The sequence below is a fragment of the Clupea harengus genome, chromosome 24 (assembly GCF_900700415.2).
Source record: "Clupea harengus chromosome 24, Ch_v2.0.2, whole genome shotgun sequence".
NCBI lineage: Eukaryota > Metazoa > Chordata > Actinopteri > Clupeiformes > Clupeidae > Clupea > Clupea harengus.
Genome location: NC_045175.1, coordinates 8,488,197 through 8,505,923, shown reverse-complemented (window position 1 = coordinate 8,505,923; position 17,727 = coordinate 8,488,197). Strand labels below are relative to the sequence as shown.

Below are 17,727 nucleotides of genomic sequence, written 5' to 3'. Positions count from 1 at the left end.
CAGATCTTATATAGACATATGAGATATATATGACATATAGATCTGTGTCAGACATGTTGGCCTCCAATCTGAATTAGACCGATTTTAATCAGAGAATTACATTTTATAATCTGAACAGCCAATTATCTAACCTAGTAAAAACAGAACATGCTACCCGTTTTAATAATTACATGCCATTACTTGAATTAGTTGAAATTGACAGGGGCTCAGAGTCCAAATATGTAATTGAAACAAATAATACAATTATGGTTATGCAGTGTGGGGTGTTTATGAAGCCTTATTGTTTTGCCCTAATAGATGTCATGCCTAAACTGGATGTTTTTTGGGGCCTCTATTCCTTTCTAATCATAGAGGCAATGAAGCAAAGGGTGATCTTGTTTGGCAAGTATGGTTAAAAGTTAGGAACAAATGCAGAAATCAACAGTTCCTAATGCAGAAAATTACGGACACTCACAAACAAAGATATCTTTGTATTTATTGCATTGTCTTGTTTTTTTTTTCAGGTGGCACTGGTGTACATGATTCAAGTGATATATGTCAATGCTTTCTTCATTCAGATCAAAGTAACATAGGAAGCTGTCAAGCAATGCAACTTGATATATTCATAAAAGAATCAAAAATCACAAACAAGCAAGGCAGCATACAAATGATCACATAAGAAAAGCTGTGAATGAGATATTTATATATGCATGTGAGCAAAGAAAACGTAAACACAAGATTCAACAAGGCATATAAAGACAAAAACCTGTTCTTACTTTTGACGATAAAACCCTTGACTCGATACCTTAACCACTTTGTGCTTCTCTGACATAACAGGCAAATTAAACAAAGGTAGGGTATGCATCCTTAAACAATACCAACACAACCAATTGATATGGAATGGGCAGTAGTAGATAGTTAAGTTCACTCTCACATCAACACATTCACCACATTCACACTTAAATACATACACTTCACAAGCTGATCGAACCACCAAAGGTTGCCGTCTTCCTCTATATTTAATAGCATGAGAGCATTGGCATTATAATGTATGCAGCACCCTTTTGTAGATCCCCTTTTTGCCCCTGTTCACAGAAAGATACCTCTCACAGCTGTGCCGTGAGCGAAAGCTCTGGAGAGGACCACGGCTGACAAAAGAGTCCTCTCTCGTTCCTGCAACAAACACAGAACTGAGAGCTGCAGATTTGGGTGCAGATATAGAGACAGATAGATAGATAGATAGATAGATAGATAGATAGAGAGAGAGACAGACAGGCAGGTAGATGGATGGATAGATAGATAGATAGATATAGAGAGAGAGACAGACAGGTAGATGGATAGATAGATAGATAGATAGATAGATAGATAGATAGATAGATAGAGAGAGAGACAGACAGACAGACAGATAGATAGACAGACAGACAGGTAGATGGATAGATAGAGATAGAGCGAGAGAGAGAGATAGGGAATGAAAGAGAGACGTATAGGGAACCACACTCGCCCCCTGCTTCCTGCTATTGTATGGGGATGCACAGAGAAAGGTCATTAAGAAGAACAAAAAATAATCTCTCGCTCCGAAATGTCCGCCAACTCCTCCTCGCCTAACCACCCAAAACGCAGTTCACAGTGCTGTGATGGTGACAGTGGCGAGTCTCCTCGCCGTGCGTTCAGCCCAGTCTCTCAGAAGGGGGTTGGGGGTGGGGGGTGGGGGCCTAGAGGAAGGCTTCTTTGTTGATCCACATCAGGCTGCGAGTCTCGTTGGGCTTGACCTCGTACTCGATGCAGTTGAAGTTGTTGCCGAACTGACAGTGCTCCCTCTTGTAGTAGTTGTAGAACTTGACCTGCCAGACGGTCTCAAACATGCCAGCATCTTTGAACTAAAAATGAATAGAGAGAGAGAGAGAGAGAGAGAGAGAGAGAAGGGAAGAGGGAGGAAGTAGTGTTTGTCAACAAGGAAGCAATTCTGTATATAACGACTCAGTTATAGACTTGTAATCTCAGAGCCTATTGGGATGACAGGCAGTCAGTTCTAATTGTATTCTAATTAAATACACTTTTTGTTAAATTCACCCCATCACTTCTCAGGGTCCTCTAGCTGTCATTTCAGTGGTATGCACTCAAACATCTCTGGTGTTTGTACACAGTCCTGGGGGGATTCCAAGAATGTGGTAAACCTACAGGGAGAAGTGGCCTGTGGCTTTTTTTGCAAGGGGAATGAAGCCAAAAGGCTCTTCTGTTAGGAGGTTTACCAGGTAAACCAGGTTTACTCTGACTTGAAATACCTGGCTCTGTAAATGAGACAAACATAGTGATTCAGACTGACCCATGAACAAGTCCAACCAATCAACACATTGCTTCAGGAGCATGGAAGGGATGGGTATCATTTCATTGGCTGTTGAGCTCAAATATCAACAACCTTTCGCCAGAATCACAGACTGTATCTATAATGTCGTGCTTAAAACATCTTTGTTCAACCCAGCATCAGGAAAAGGACAGTCTGTGCAAAACATCCTGGTTTGTTTACGAAATGCACAGGAACCTCCGTCATAACTTGTATTTCATTACAAAAAAATATTTTGAAATCATATAAAGGTATAACTAATAATTATGTAAATAGTAGTATTTTTGTGAAGGCACGTGGACATTACCTGGTGCACACCCCGCATACACAGCCTACACATTCCCTCATCCAACCAACAAACATAGTGCCACCAAGCAACCACGTTGACCACTGAATCTATGCAAAAAATTTGACACTTTTTGAGGTATGGTTATATAGGCAACTAGTTTTGGTACCATCCTCAGGTTCATTTTGATAGCATATGGTCATGTGAAGGACAGATAAACACCTGTGTCTTTCCCACTAGCCATCCAGGATATGCACAATGTAGTTCTGTGTTCCGGGCTGGAACACCCAGCAAAAATGGAAGAAAAGCTTACACAGCATGACATAGCCAGCTATTCTGCCAAAGGACCCCAGTTAGTGCGTTGGGAAGCTTCTATCAGTGCCAACTGTGCTGTTGGTGGTGTTTGCAAGGTTTCTGCAGCAGGCCTTTTAGGTAGTTCGCTTGTTAGTTTTGTAACAGAACTACGTATTGCTGCTTAAAGTGGATAAAAATGCACGATAGACGTTAAAATACCAACGTAGAAAATCAACAACTGATTGCCAATCGCTTACCTCTATGGCGACCTGCACAGGTTGCCTCTCCCCACTCTTGGTAGGCGGCACGCCCTCGGTGTCATAGAGCCCGGTGTACACCACCGATTCCTCGTCTTTGGTCTCCACCTCCAGGGGGAATTTGACGGTGCCGATGAGCATGGTACTGCCATAACCACCACAAATATGCTTTAGTTAACAAACTCGCGTCGACTACTAGTTGTCTCTATAAACTAAGAGTAGACCTTGTTGGTTAACGTATAGCCTACACCATCAGGCATCTACAGCGACCAGATACTCGTAACTGAAATAAGAAACCTAGCCTGGGGTTAGGGAGTTGTATCTATTAGCAGGCCAAGTGACTACCCTGTAAAGAACCCATAGGCCTACTTAAAAATGCATCTTATAAAACCTATAGACCTATTTGTAGGCTAACATGCAACGTTTTCTATTACCTTATACATTAGCTGACGTATTCCCATAGTAGGCCATGTAATTTGATGATAGTGCGGTGGCTACGTCTTGGCTACATCATAAAGCAAACGAATTTAATTTAAAATATGTAGGCTTATACCCTGGCAATCGTATTGCCAAAAAAAACCTACATTGCATGTTATCAATTTGCTGATATGTATAGAGAAGACAGTGAACGTAGCCCTACACCATGTTTACGGGATTCTCAGCTACTATGAATGCAATGATGTGATGAATAACAATAGCACGTTTACACACATAGGCCAGCCTGCATATTAGCCTAAATACAAAAAAGGGAGTATTCAGAGAAGGTAGCCTACTTACCCTGGCTCGGCGTTCGTCGGTTTCAAGACCACCCGAATTTTGTATTTGGATCCGGTCAGCAATTTTATTGTTCTGTTCTGTCCGAACCTCGTCCCATCTACTTTGAAGAACACTGGTCCTTCATTTGGCTGGATCTTCAGTGAGATCGAGATGTTTATAACAGGCGGAATGTCAACCATAACTGCTCAAAATTGGCCTATAAGACTACTAAAAGGCCTGTAAGACTGCCTCCGTCGTCTTCCTGTATTAAAACAAATGAAAACCTCTGGACGCGTCGACTGCCTATTTGCGCTATTGCCAGTCGCCCAAGGATGCTGTGACGTAGGCAGCCAGTTCATACGTTGGCAACGCTGTTACAACGGACAACATATAGGGATAGCCTGTCGACTGATGCGAACATAATCCGTATGTATCTGGTGATATGGGTTAATCCACCAAGACAGCAATCCTATTTTTGTTGTGGTCAAACAGGAGACAGTGAAACGTCAACCGTCTCTGTAGAATGAATATCGTATGCTGTTGGTCTATGAGAAATGCGTCTAGCAGGAAGCTAGCCCATCATAATCTAACGTATGGGGAGAAACGGGATATTAATTTACCGTTGCAATTAGTCAAATACATGGTTGAAAAAAAGAGTCAAGAAAAGCCGTTCCTCCAAAGCTATTATTGTGACCCTGTCCATAGTCCTGAAATGGCATGGTGGTCTCCCTCAACTGACCCACCAATGTTTAATGGGTTTATGTCGAATCTTACCTAGTAGGCTTTGCCAACACTGATACCTAAATCCGCAATGACACCACATACTATTTGTGTTGATAAAAACAGAGAGGAAAAAAAGGATGGAGTAGTCAAAGCTCAGGGTTTATGGGCAGCCTCCCAGGGCAGTCCAACACCACAAGATGATACTTTTGTCTGTGACATTTGTCATTTAGTACACATGAGGTTGGTTTACATTTAGAGTCAAGCGTGTACATGAAGAGCCATCAAATTGATGAGAGGATATGTCAAAATACAATTATTGCCCTCCATATTGAGAAAAGGCAATCTGAGGCTCACACCTGTGAGGTGATTCAGACGTTTTTCTCATTTAAGAATATATTAGATAGATTGGCTATGCATTCAAGGTATTCATAATGTTATGATATATATATATATTAATTAATGTATTATTATTATTATTATTATGTTCACAACCTAATTATGTTAGGTTTAAATGTCTCTAAAGCAACACTGTTTTGAAATAAGCACACAAGCAAATGACAAGTAAATGACAAGTAAATCTGCTTGTATTCAGTTACATATTTAAATAGCAACATGATTAAACAAAAAAATTACCATAAAAGACCCTTTAAAAGTATAAATAAATAGGACTTGTGTTATTGTGCCACATAAGTGCCATTTCAAGAGATTTACATGTTCATAGTTCATTAAAAAAATCTTTTCTCATGTACATCATTTTCAAAAGACATATACAAGATATCTGCTGGTGATTTAAAAAAAAAAAAACAACAACAAAAAATCAAAAGGTTTCTTCAGGTGCTTGAGCCATAATTGCAGTCAATCACAAACACAAAACACATTATCAATATTTTCTATATGACTGTTCACCATGACTGCTAACAGCAGCACTGTCACCACCACCACCACCTCCACCTCCACCCATCACAGGTCACAGGTCATCTCTCCAGCTCTGCCTCGAGTATCTCTCCCCACGTCTCCACGTCAAACGGGTACATGCTGTTGGGGGGTATCTCGTCAGCAGAGCGGATGTGGCTGTATCGGCCCTTGATCCAGTTCCTTTTTGTTCGGCTCTTCTGATAGTTACGCACCAGGGTGACCTGAGATGAAAGCCAAACACACAGATGTATATACAGGAAATAGCTATTCCTATTGATTCCTATTGAGACAAAAGGACAGAGGCCGCATTCATTTTGACATTGCAGGTTTTATCCCTGGATATGTGAAATCGGTATGAATTTGCATGCTAATTAAAGGTTCAGTCCCCGATCCTTGCAAAAGGATATTTGAGCTCAACTTCCATTTAATTACACCTCTCCCTTCCGTGGTTCACATTGCCTGGGATACAGGTAGTGTACATTTAAATGGAGGCCACAGAGACATCACCAAATCCAGTGAAAAGTGCTATCCAATGAGGTGAAAAGGTTTTGCCCTTGTAAGGGGACCATACACCACACTGATTTGAAATTGAGAGCAAAACAAAACAAATGCATTACAACAAAAACAGCAAACCTTCCAGGACAGGCCTTCCTGTCGGTCTCCGGCGACCTCTTTGCAGCACACAGCTAGAACGGTCAGGCAGTGGTTCCGCCAGAGGTAGTCGTTGGTCTCGATGAGGCGGTTCCACTGCTTGCTGGTCAGCGCGGCCTGGCACAGACTTCTCACGTCCAGCTCACCGAAGATCTTCAGGCTCATTTCGGGTGGTAAGGCCTCTGTAAAGTCCTGCAGGTTTTCTTCTCGCATAGACAACAATGCGGATAATTCTGGGGAGAAAAAATGCAGTTATCACAGGAAACAAATGATACACTCCTTGTGCTGTCCATGACAGCCAGACACTGGATGTCTTTCAATTCATATTGATACGGACCAAAAATCCTTAAAAAATAGTTTTAGAAATCAGTTAATTACCTTCAGATAGTTTATCTTGGGTTGTAGAGGTGGGGAGTGGTGAACTCCTCATGGTTTCTTGTTTCATCGTCACGTTTAAGACCTGTACAAGAATGTTTTAAATGTTTTGAAATCAATTGTCCATTGTTTCTGTTCAAACACCATTGCAACATTCTAGAATCTGCTGTCAAATAACCATACTATAGAATTAGAAATATTTTACAATAACAGCAGACCCTTATCCAAATATTAATTTAATGTCAGCCTAATAACCTATTCTGAAAGTGAAAATGACACTGTCAAGAACTATAAATGAAAGCACACAAGCACCTTTAATATGTCATATAACTAGACATGCACAAATGCCAACAGCAGCTCATTGTCCAAATGTTACCTGTCTATGCAGTTAAGATGCAAAAAAGGCACAGTGTTGGCTGATGGTAGTATTGATGCGCTTGTGCCCATGTCCTGGTGTTGTCAATGAGGACGAGGAGCTGGTGGAGACAAACACTGCAGCGTGGTTCCCCACAACAGCAGCTAATGGTGACACCAGGAGTGAACCAGGAACTGGTCCTGAAACAGACACATGGGGGAAACAATAAGAAACCAGTACAACTCAAGTTGCAACAGTTTTCCCATGCAGCAGGTCATTCTATGCCAGACAAATCCGTGCCGTTTCAGAGTAGGGGGTTTATGTGGGGCTGCAGTGTTTGTGCGATTGCATCAAGGAAGTGAAGTCAAGGACCATTGTATGACAGCCATGTAAATGCACTAGGCGAAACTTGCGTTCAGGCAAAACGTCAGTGTGGAAGACAACCGACTGACGTCCCTTTTCTACTGTTTTTCAGATTATCAACGTTTGGTCCCCGTGATTGAGTTGTCAATACAAACAATACAATGGGCAGTCACATAATTCTTTATTTTATGTTGAAGAAATATTGAAAACGCGCTCTTGGAGTGCAGTTTTCTTTCTTCTTGTGACGGGTGTGACGAGGTGGAAGGCCTGCCTAACGCTATGTCACGTGGCTGCCTTAAGTGTGCCCCGTGACATGCTAAGCGAAGCTAGAAGCTAAAAACATAAACACAGGGAAATACTGAAGACACACCTCGCCATTTACCAAGAAAACAATCGAGGTTTCCCGTCCTTCAAACGAAAGAATAGACACATACAGATACAAATTATACTGTGCGCATTTGTTAATAAGAGCTCAAGGCAGTGAAGTACAGTTAGCAAACTGGCTGCTCTCCCTAATCACGGGACGTTAACGGCAGAGTTGGCAACTTTCAAGGCTGACTCAGGGTGAAAATCGGTGAGACGGGTGTGCTTTTTTGGCGTGAGATGCATTGACGGTTTTTTTTTCATGTTAGCGTGAGACAGGACAAAATCGTATGTCACACCAAAAGTGTCAGAGTTGGCAACCTTTGCTAACGTTGACCTACACTAAATGGCACTGAAATTGGAAGTGAATCATCCCCGTCTTCAAAAAACGAGGTTTTTACAACGGTGAGACGTGACAGCGAGTATTGCATTGGAAATAGCGCATTGGACGCCTCAAGCACAGAGACGCTCCTGTTGCATTCCGCAGGGGTAGTGCGCAACTATCAAGTTTGAGCCAAGCGTTGGAAACACGACGTGTTTCTCCTCAACCCTCACAAGAGGCATGCCTCCTCCACCGCTTACCAAACACAAGGCACAATCGTGAATCTGGAGTAGACTATTGTAAACACACCGTGCACACACATGCACAAGCACACACACACAGACAGACATGCATGCACACACACAATCTCTAACCATACACGTACATACAGTGGAGCGTTCACATACACAAACAATCTCTCACACAAACACAGACCACACATTCTTCAATTTTTCCTTTCTGCCACCTGTTATCATGTTGTTGTTTCAGCCAGTTAAGACTTCCCATAGCATAATTATGTGGTCAATGTGTCTGAACACATCCATCCAGTGAAAAAATACCAATTAGAAGTGTGTGTGTCTGTACATGTGTGTGTGTGTGTGTGCGCGTGTGTCTGTACATATGTGTACGGACAGGAGGGAAGAGATATAGATGGAAGTAGAGATGAACACCATATAATATATATATAATATATTTTCATTTATTACTGTATAGACCTATTGAGAGAAAGGAAAAGAGAACAGAGAAAAGCTTAAGGGTATGCCTGGGTGTGTGCTACAGCGCAACATTAAGGAGACAGGTTGATTGCATCGGTTTCTGGAAATATCTGGCAAAATCTTTCCACTGAATCCTCCTCACCTCTATGTTGAGCAATCAAAATGAGACAAGACGTATGCAACACAAAAAAGGCTGGCAGCACAAGCCCTGTCTGAGAATGAAAGTGAAACCTGAATATCAAAACTTTCCTAATATTGTAACCCTAATTATCAAACACCATGAAGATAGGAGCATTCAGGGAATGAAACAGCTGTGTGTATGTGTGTGTGCGTATATGTGTGTGGTTGTGTGTGTGTCTGCACATATGTGGGAGGGTTACGTAAGAGGCACCCTAATCTAGTAATGTGTAGTATGCAGTCTCGACACACTCACACTCAGAAGACGGGGAGGATGGAGGGAATGTGCCAGGTTCATGGGGTCAAGGGTCAAGCATGGAGCAGAGCCACATGATGCTGATTGACCGATTAACCAGAACATGTGAAATGGACAAACGGACACTCAGACCCTCCCCGGAACATGTTCACAATAGCCTGGGCCAAACATGACCACAGCAGAATACCTGAACGAAGTACAGAGTTTGGAAATCGAATTTGTTCTATCTAATAACAGCAGCACTACACTTGCTATGCCTTCTGGTGGGTGGTGCAGCAGACTGGGTGAAATCCATGACAGCAGCTTTGCACAACAAATGTCTTAAGTGACAAAGACGACTGGGCCTATATGATGAAGAAGGGAATGTTATTGCTGTTGCTGTTTGGCTAAATATGCACATTTTGACGTTGCCAAGCCCGAGCGGTTGGAGGAGATAAAGTGTTCCCGTACGGCGCTCTGAGAGACCCGAGACACGTGTTGTGCAGTCTGTTTTAGAACGGTATCCAAAATATTCTCATTTCTGACTCGCTCGCCATACGGCAGGTACTCTTGCCTACAGCTGGGAACTATTATGCAGGACACACACACACACACACACTTGTACACAAACTGTCTCTCTCTCTTTCACACACACACACACACACACACACACACACACTTGTACACAAACAACTGTCTCTCTTTCACACACACACATTTAATTTGTGTACATAAGGTCTACACCCAACCTTAAATTAGTTACATTAGTTTAACACCTTTTGGTGTTCAAACCAACCATTCTGAGTTTATTTTCCTATTAAAACGGGATAATATATTTGCTTACAAGTGATTTCACAATGCACCAAAGGACTATCCAGTAGACATAGGCAAGTCACTGTCAAAATGGGTTTCTAACCAAATGCTTTCAAAATACTTCCAAAACTTTAATGACATTACATTCATTGACAATTGTCTATCAGACAGCAGGTAGACAGCTTCTTACCTGAACTTATAGACAGGATTTCTTTAAAATTCCGGGTTTGTTGATTTTCAACTTTTCAATTTCGGTAACGACTTCCTTTTCGCTGTCCTCTGACGGCGCTGGTGCTGAAATTGGGGTGAACGTCAGTAAGTCGCAGAACCATGCCCTTTAAAACGGTTGTTGGTCAAATATTCTGTTACTCAGAGGGCGCTTCCCCTGCCTCCTCCCACCGCTTCAAATCTACTAGCGTAAGCTAACGTCAGTCTGCCAATAGTCTTTTGTGGCTGGTCTGCACGTCGACAAATTCCAGCAAAATTAAACGCCCCCCTCCCCGCATATGAATCGTTACATTTTACCAATCTGAATGAAAAACAATCACACGATATTTATATGAGTCAAAAATATGAGTCTACCTTTGACCACTCCCTTCTCCGACTAGCCAGTTTAAATGTCCAATTTGTTTACAACGATGACGTCATTTAAACCCGACGCTTTTCTCGACGCATGTGCAGTACTGATTTCCGGGAAGCTGTCAAAAAAAGAAGCCACGGGCTATTCATTAATTTGTGGTTAAGTTCAGCAGTAAAACATTATGTAGAAATTCTCTGTCATGGATGGCAAAAGTGCCTTCCACAGTATTATATGGTATCAACCAAACTTTTTTTAATTGTTGGCCAATATGTATGAAATTGTGAAATACCACGATAAACCTTGTAACCAATAGGGACGGTTGGCAACTAGCTGTTTTACTCAACTAGAGGGCGCTTTGCTACCATGTAGATGCAAAAAGCCTAACTTTAGACTAGGTGGATTCTGCTGAGGCTTTCGTTATTCGCTAATGATTCTAGAAGAAAAAACGTATCCATATAGTCAGTGAATAAAACAAAATCAACTGTAGGGTTATTCTTTCCCTAAAAAAATATCAGGAGTCGTCTAAAAAATGTAACATCTGAACTTCTAAGTTACTGTAAAACATGCAGAGATGATTTTCAAGTAAAATAGGTTTATATCGTTTAAATATTGTTATATATATTGAAAGAATGTATTTACAATTCCTAAAAAAAAAAAAACTCGTCTAATTCAGGTGTAGAGTTTAAATATTGTAGTTGATCTGATGTAAGTCCGTTGTAAATCAAATGAACACAACTAGAACTCACTAATGAAGCTCGTGTACTCTTGGTTTTTCATTGTTTAATGATCTATATTTGCTTCTAAAAAAAATTCTTCAAAACCATCTTTGAATAAAACTTATGTCTACATTACATATATACATCTTATAAACAGTTCCCTCCCTTTGTTGTCACCGATTCTATGCTAGTATAGTGAAGTCCTGCCTCTTGGGACAAACCACTAGTGTGGGGATGACGAGGGAGATCCTCTCTCTTCCATCTCCTCTCTTTCCTGGAGGCATTCACCTGTTTCTGGGTGCTTTAAGAGTCTCTGGATGACATGTCAAGTGTCTTTGCAAATGTTCTCATCTACAGCCTCTGTCGTTTCAGAGCTGTGGATGGTTTGGCCAGGTTCTCCATCTCATCCATTTCCCGATTAGTTTGTATGGTATCTCTCTGCTGCGGATTCAGTCTTCTCATTTTTGAAAATGAGTGATTGCTGTACCCTGCTCTGCTGTTCATTTGACCCTTGTCCTGTCTGTAATATTTTCCTCCTCTTGAGAGACATGCACGGTTCTCTCTGCAACAAACCTGCACCGTATTTACTTGGGGTTGTCAAGTCTTTCCTGAATAATTCAGGATGTTCTGGTTCTAATCTCAGTTGAACTCAACACATTCCCAGGTCGGACCACTGCTTCTGAGGAGAAATGGATCATTCCGTCATGTCCTCCAGCTCAACTCTTTTCGGTTTCTTTGGAGGTGACCTCTTCATTACAGATGGCACCTCCCTCTCTGTTAAAGGGTTGGATCGTTTCACCCTGGTCTGCCCCCTACCGGACCTGGACTTTTTCTCCAGGGATTTATCATGTATAGGAAGCGCATTTAGTTTTTTGAAATGTGAAGCTTGTTTGGTCTTCACAGTCTTGTGCATTTCCTTCTTGTTCTTGTCACTTGTCGTGAGTACCTTCGCCACGGCTTTCACCCTTCTACCGGTCTTCTTTTCAAACTCGATGGGGGGGGTCAGGGTCACAACCACCTCGGGCTGAATCATGCGCGCTGTCACCAGTGGGTGGTCTACGTGCTTCAGCGGGGGTGAGGTCGGGGGGGCACTCGTCCTGAGAAGGGCATGAGAACAATAATAAGTGGGTGGATCTTTGGCAGAAGAGCACGGGTTCTTCGACTGTGGTGGTGCGAGATTGCCATGACGCAGTCCCTCAGAACTGAGAGGGTAGACGCCTGAAGTCTTAAAGCCCTCCACCACCACCTTCTTCTTCTTGAGCTCCTCGTACGGCTTACGGAACACCATGGCGAACATCGTCTTTTCCACCATGTACGAGTTCTTGAGGTTGGAGGCATCCTGTGCAGCTCTGGCAAATTTCGACTGGAGAGATCCAAGGAACGAGACGCTCAGCGGAGCCTTCAAGTATTGCTCAGGAAGGCACACAAGTGTGACACGTTGCCGTTTCGCCTCGGCGACAACTTCAAGAGGAGCGGGACATTTGTGACCGTCGAACAACAGGATGAGAGGGCGCTCATGCACAGCGTGTTTCACGAAGTGCTTGAACCATTTGTGGAAGACACTCTCGTTGACGTGTCCTGTGGGGGACTTCTCGTATAGGGCGTTCGAGACACCTCCAAACTTGTAGGGGCCACGTGGAAATGTCTCTGGGTAGATATTGAGGGGTGGGATATGATCCCCTGCCGCGTTAAAGCACATCAGTACCGACACAAAGTTTGTGTTTGTTTCGCTTAGGCCTGGCTTTTTGTGTTTATCCTGGTCGCACATCACTGGCAACTCACAGCAGCTGTAAATCTGTCCTGGTTTGTCCTTTAGCCTTAGTTCCTGTAAGGTTTTTGAAAAAACTTCAAAGTACTGGTCCACTGGTCTGCACCCTTTACGGTGGTCAAAAATCATCTCCCGGATGTTAGGATTCCTCTTTACAACACCCGTCCACCACCTATTCCCGAGTGGACGGTTCTTCGGGTTCTTCCGATGCCTCAAAGACACAGCAGCAGCCATGAAGAGGGCTTTGGAGATTGGGAAACCATTTTTTACACAGTACTTACAATAGTCGAACAGCTCCTCTTCTTCCTCTCCCGAGAGCAAGTTTTTAGGGCCTGGTCTGGTGCCGTGTACGACCTGTCCTTTAACTCTATCCCTCAAAGTACCTCGGGGAACGCTGTAGATCCTGGAAGCTTCCCTCACGGTCATCCCACCCTCCACCTTTTCAAGGGCTTGCAGCATGTCTTCATCACGCCAATTCTTCCTTTTTTTTCTCTGATGGGAGAGCAAAACATGTTGGGTCATTAATGTGAACAAGAATGTTGTGAACAAGACAACATCAGAGAGTTGAAGTACTTCAGAAGTTCACTTCCGCCCTCTTTGATCTGCAGTTCACCAAAAGCACATTAAAACCGAAGAGTGAACTCCTGGCTTAGGACTTGAGGTGTATTTCCTTTCATATACTTTATACTCACAAACCTTTACACCTTTTATATAAATCTCTGTATCTGTGCAATTCACAAGAATAACATACTTACATTCATAACAGTGGATTTCCATCAAAGGCAACAAACAAAAATTGCTTTTTGACTGAAACAAAATGACATCCTCATTAAAATGATGGCCCAACTTACCACAATAGAGTCGCCTTTGTTCAGAGGTGCTGACTCCGGTTGTGCCTCAGTCTCTTTTCTCCCCTGTTCATTGGGCAGCACATACTCCTCTCCGTCTGCGGTCATATCCATTTCAGAGTTGAACTGTTCTACAGTTTCTTCAACCTCATCTGTATTTTGGAGAGCCATCTCTCCCATGGATGAGACCTGTATCATGGTTTCGTTTTCAATGGGTGCACTCCACAGGTCTTCTTGCCAATATGGCACCACTGTGCTGTCAGTAGATATTATTTGTTCTCCCAAAGGTTGACAACCATCTATGGAGGATTCTTTAGTCTCTTTTGACTCCTGATATACAACCCACTCCCCTGCAGCCACTTTTTGGTCACTCACAGATATAACCTCTCTTTCAAGGATTAGGTTTACATGCTCGTCACTTGACAAAACACTGTAAGATGCGACTCCTGGTCCTCTAGGGGACTTTGGATGAACATCCTTTCCTTTCTTTGGTGTCTTAGGGGGAGCAGAAATCGAGAAAGAAGAGCAGAGCATTTCCTCGGAGGAGAGTAGATCTTCTGTCCGATCGGCAGATGGTTCTTGAGAAGATGACTGGCCGATATGGCTGTAATCCACAGCATCTGGATTCAGAGGATAGATGCCACACCTTTTAAAGCCTTTTACAACAGCCGCCTTCTTTTTCAGCCCTTCGTAGGGTTGATGGAGGAGTCTGGCAATATGGCTCTTATCCACCACAACAGACTCGTTAGCATGGCAGACCTTTCTACACAACTTGGCAAACCGTGATTTCAGAGGCCCAAGGAATGACTTGTCTAATGGCTGTAAGGTATCAGATGAATTTGGGGGAAGGCATACAAGTACAATACCTTCCTTCTTTGCCTCTGTTACCAGTTCCAGATTTATGTGGATTTTGTGCCCATCGAGTATAAGGAGGAGGGGCCGCTCCTGCACTGCATGTTTCACAAAATGGCTGAACCATTTGTGAAACGATTCCCCATCAACGTATCCAGACAGGGATATGTCACATAAGGCATGTGGACTAACGGGATATGTCTCTGAGTAGATACAAAATGGTGGGACGTCTTCCCCAGCAGCACTAAAACACACCAACACAGACATGTTGTTCTCCTTCCCATTTGCGTGCTGGTGAACAGTTTTCGCTCCCTTGCCTGCCAAAACCTTCTGATAGTTCTTGTCCAGTTTAAATCCAGACTCCTCACAGCTGTATATTTGCCTTGGTTTGTCCTCAAGTCCATGTTCTTCTAACGTATGTTTGAGAAGTTCAAAGTACTGCTCCAGTCTACGTCTAGTAGCACGCTTTGTCCTCCTTTTATGAAATTTGTCTGAACTCCATAGAGTCTGAATGTTTTTGTGTCTTTTTTGGAAACAGTTCCACCACCTGCGCCCAACTACACCGGTACTGTCTGGGTTTCTTATCTTCCTTATAGAACTGGCAAAGGCTAACAATTGTTTTCTGGTGAAAGGGAACCCAAATTGGACACAGTAGAGACAGTACTGCACAAGATCATTCTCATCCTTCTCTGAAAGTAATGCTTTTGGTCCACCTCTGGACCCGTGGACCACACGGCCCTTCACCCTATCAGCCAAGGTCGTTCGAGGGACACTGAAGATTCTGCACGCCATCCTTATGGTCATGCCAGACCTCACGTCTTCAAGAGCATGAAGCATGTCCTCCTCTCGCCAAAGCTTTCTCTGAGGAGACAAATCAACACAGAATATTTCAACTGACAATAAAACAAAACTTTATGTTAGAGGCATCATGGAGTTCTCTAAACCTTATGTCCTTCACATGCTAAAGCGTTGTAAAGCACGGGAGATGCAAACAACAACAACAACAAGAGCAGCACAGTACAGTTGAAACTGCTAACAGCTAGCTAGCTTGTGAACTGATGTATTGCAATATATTTTGTGAAGTTATGTTGTAAATGCAGTTCCTGCATTTTTCACGTACTTTCCGACACAGCACAAACCTACATTTTACTTTAAGCACTGTGAGCTGCATTGTTTTGCATGAAAGGTGCTATACAAATAAAGTTTATTATTATTAATATTATTATTACATCATCAATAACCAGGGCAGCTGGGGAGATTGACAAACATGTTTATTTCTCCTTCACATGACTATGATAAAGTTTTTTTTATAATAGTTTGTTTTAACTATGTTTTAACAATGTTTTTACTATGTACTACTGGCTCTGTGGCACTCTGAGATTCTTTTGAATGAAAAGTGTGCTACAAATAAAATGCATCATCAAAATGTTACTGCTTTTTGAACCGTTGCCAGAAACAGACTAGCCTGTATAACCAGACCCAAATTCATTGAGAGGATCTGGCCTGGTCGGTGTGTGGGTTATGTCATTTGCATTCATGTTTATTTATCCTGGGATGAATAACCAGACACAGTCATCTCCATAGTAGGCCTATCTACTTATTTGGAAAATTCCAGCGCATATCTGGTGTCCAGTGCCTGGTCATTGTATGATTCATGCACAAAATGAACCAGCAGAGGATTTAGCTCTCTACAGAAAGTCTCTTACAATAGGACACTGTTGTGACTGATTTGTATTTTTTTTTTTTTTAAAGTAAAAACTCTTCTTTTCAGTTCAGGCAGGGTCTGTAGCGAAAAAAGGTTTATTATTATTTTATTAAGTATTGCTTTCCCTTTTTATACACATGATGAATCCCTCTTGTCTTACTAAATCTTCCTTCACACTTCCCCATGGGTTATGTGTCATTCTATTAATTGGAGGATCCGTTGGGATATGCATGTCATCTTTGGTCTGCTCTCTGCACCGGTGTTCAGGCTGAGGCCCAACTGAATTGCTCCTAGTGTACTAGAGATGAACCCATGTCGGAGAAAAGGGATGATTCCAGGTTAAGAGTGAATGGCCTCTAGGAGAGAGTGGGGAACTTTCATTCAACATGCGGATAGTTCCTTTGATACACCTTTGTATTTCAGACATCCGTATGTTTGCTATACTTGATACACATTTAAGCATAGAGTGCACATAATCTAATTCATTTCATTTTTTCTAATTAAACTCATTCCAGTAGTTTGTCAAACTATTATGGTGGCTATATTGATTGTTGATTTTTTTTCACACAGATTATTGAGTTGTCATTCACATGTTTTACACTACACAACAACAGCCAGCTGTGAGGTTCGCTTTAAATATCGCAAACCTGCTGTTGCAGTCTTTACATGTAAGTAAGTAGGATAAACAAATATGTGTAGTGTAAAGATTAGCCAAAAATGTTAGCGATATGATCAAGTATGATCTCTATCAAGACCCGTAACCTCTCGTGAACATCTCTGTCGTCAGCTGTCGTCGCTGCGATGAGCGGGAAAACCTAAATTTAAAGAGGGAGAAAGGTCTCGGACTCGGTTGAAAACTGTATGCCGCCAAATCGAATTCGTTCAGTTCGTTCCATGACGGTTTGTACACACAGAAATAAATCGCTGACTAGTACACTTAATTACGCTGTACAACTGTAATTTTTTGCACTCCTACAATTTAAATACCCCATTTTGGCAGGAGCGTACGTTTAAAATCCATTATTCGGGTTGACACAGAAATCAATATTAAGCAACACGTACAAGCGAGAGGGCAGTCGTAGGGAAGGGGCGTAGAGAACACTACTATACCTTGATGGATTTTCCTCGATTCATTTTACTGGCTGTAGTTAACAGAAATGACTGAAAACTATTTACTAGTCCTTCTAATTCGCATATATATGCAATGGCTACACATTCCACTGGGTCTGTCAACTAATTCAACCGCTGGCATTGTTTAAGGTCTTCAAAATAGCCTGTACAAGTTAAGGCTAGCAAGTTAAGTGACAACGCGCTCTACCCCTAGAAACCTGCTTTTA

General features: G+C 42.3%; 2 protein-coding genes across 4 annotated transcripts; both read right to left on the bottom strand.

The window, feature by feature from the left end:
• Positions 1-1,386: 1,386 nt before the first annotated feature.
• cnrip1a (cannabinoid receptor interacting protein 1a) lies at positions 1,387-5,015 on the bottom strand. Its single transcript, XM_012829034.3, has 3 exons — positions 3,935-5,015; positions 3,158-3,302; positions 1,387-1,856 (listed from the first exon to the last, which is right to left on the bottom strand). The coding sequence occupies exons 1-3, from the start codon at positions 4,111-4,113 to the stop codon at positions 1,692-1,694; spliced, it is 489 nt and encodes a 162-aa protein (XP_012684488.1). The 5' UTR covers positions 4,114-5,015; the 3' UTR covers positions 1,387-1,691.
• A 183-nt stretch (positions 5,016-5,198) lies between these two features.
• On the bottom strand, positions 5,199-17,726 carry LOC105901546 (F-box only protein 48). 3 transcript variants are annotated; one of them, XR_006151593.1, is made up of 7 exons: positions 17,501-17,726; positions 13,837-15,546; positions 10,504-13,477; positions 10,112-10,215; positions 6,954-7,132; positions 6,581-6,662; positions 6,299-6,435 (listed from the first exon to the last, which is right to left on the bottom strand). XR_006151593.1 is itself a non-coding variant. In XM_012829021.3 (5 exons), the coding sequence occupies exons 3-5, from the start codon at positions 6,645-6,647 to the stop codon at positions 5,611-5,613; spliced, it is 480 nt and encodes a 159-aa protein (XP_012684475.1). In that variant the 5' UTR covers positions 6,648-6,662; positions 6,954-7,132; positions 10,112-10,554; the 3' UTR covers positions 5,199-5,610. The 3 variants fall into 3 exon arrangements, 1 of the variants encoding a protein (XP_012684475.1); XR_006151592.1 differs by having other exon boundaries at positions 10,112-13,477; XM_012829021.3 differs by lacking the exons at positions 13,837-15,546; positions 17,501-17,726 and adding an exon at positions 5,199-5,772 and having other exon boundaries at positions 6,185-6,435; positions 10,112-10,554.
• Position 17,727: the final 1 nt, after the last annotated feature.

Excerpts from the sequence above, each read along its gene's own strand:
- LOC105901546 (XM_012829021.3), bottom strand. The coding sequence starts at position 6,647 with ATGAAACAAGAAACCATGAGGAGTTCACCACTCCCCACCTCTACAACC. Across the intron at positions 6,436-6,580 it reads CCAAGATAAACTATCTGAAG|AATTATCCGCATTGTTGTCT; the intron begins GTAATTAACTGA and ends TTTTCTCCCCAG. Across the intron at positions 5,773-6,184 it reads AGGAAGGCCTGTCCTGGAAG|GTCACCCTGGTGCGTAACTA; the intron begins GTTTGCTGTTTT and ends CTTTCATCTCAG.
- cnrip1a (XM_012829034.3), bottom strand. The coding sequence starts at position 4,113 with ATGGTTGACATTCCGCCTGTTATAAACATCTCGATCTCACTGAAGATC. Across the intron at positions 3,303-3,934 it reads CCGACGAACGCCGAGCCAGG|TACCATGCTCATCGGCACCG; the intron begins GTAAGTAGGCTA and ends TGGTTATGGCAG. Across the intron at positions 1,857-3,157 it reads CTGTGCAGGTCGCCATAGAG|TTCAAAGATGCTGGCATGTT; the intron begins GTAAGCGATTGG and ends ATTCATTTTTAG.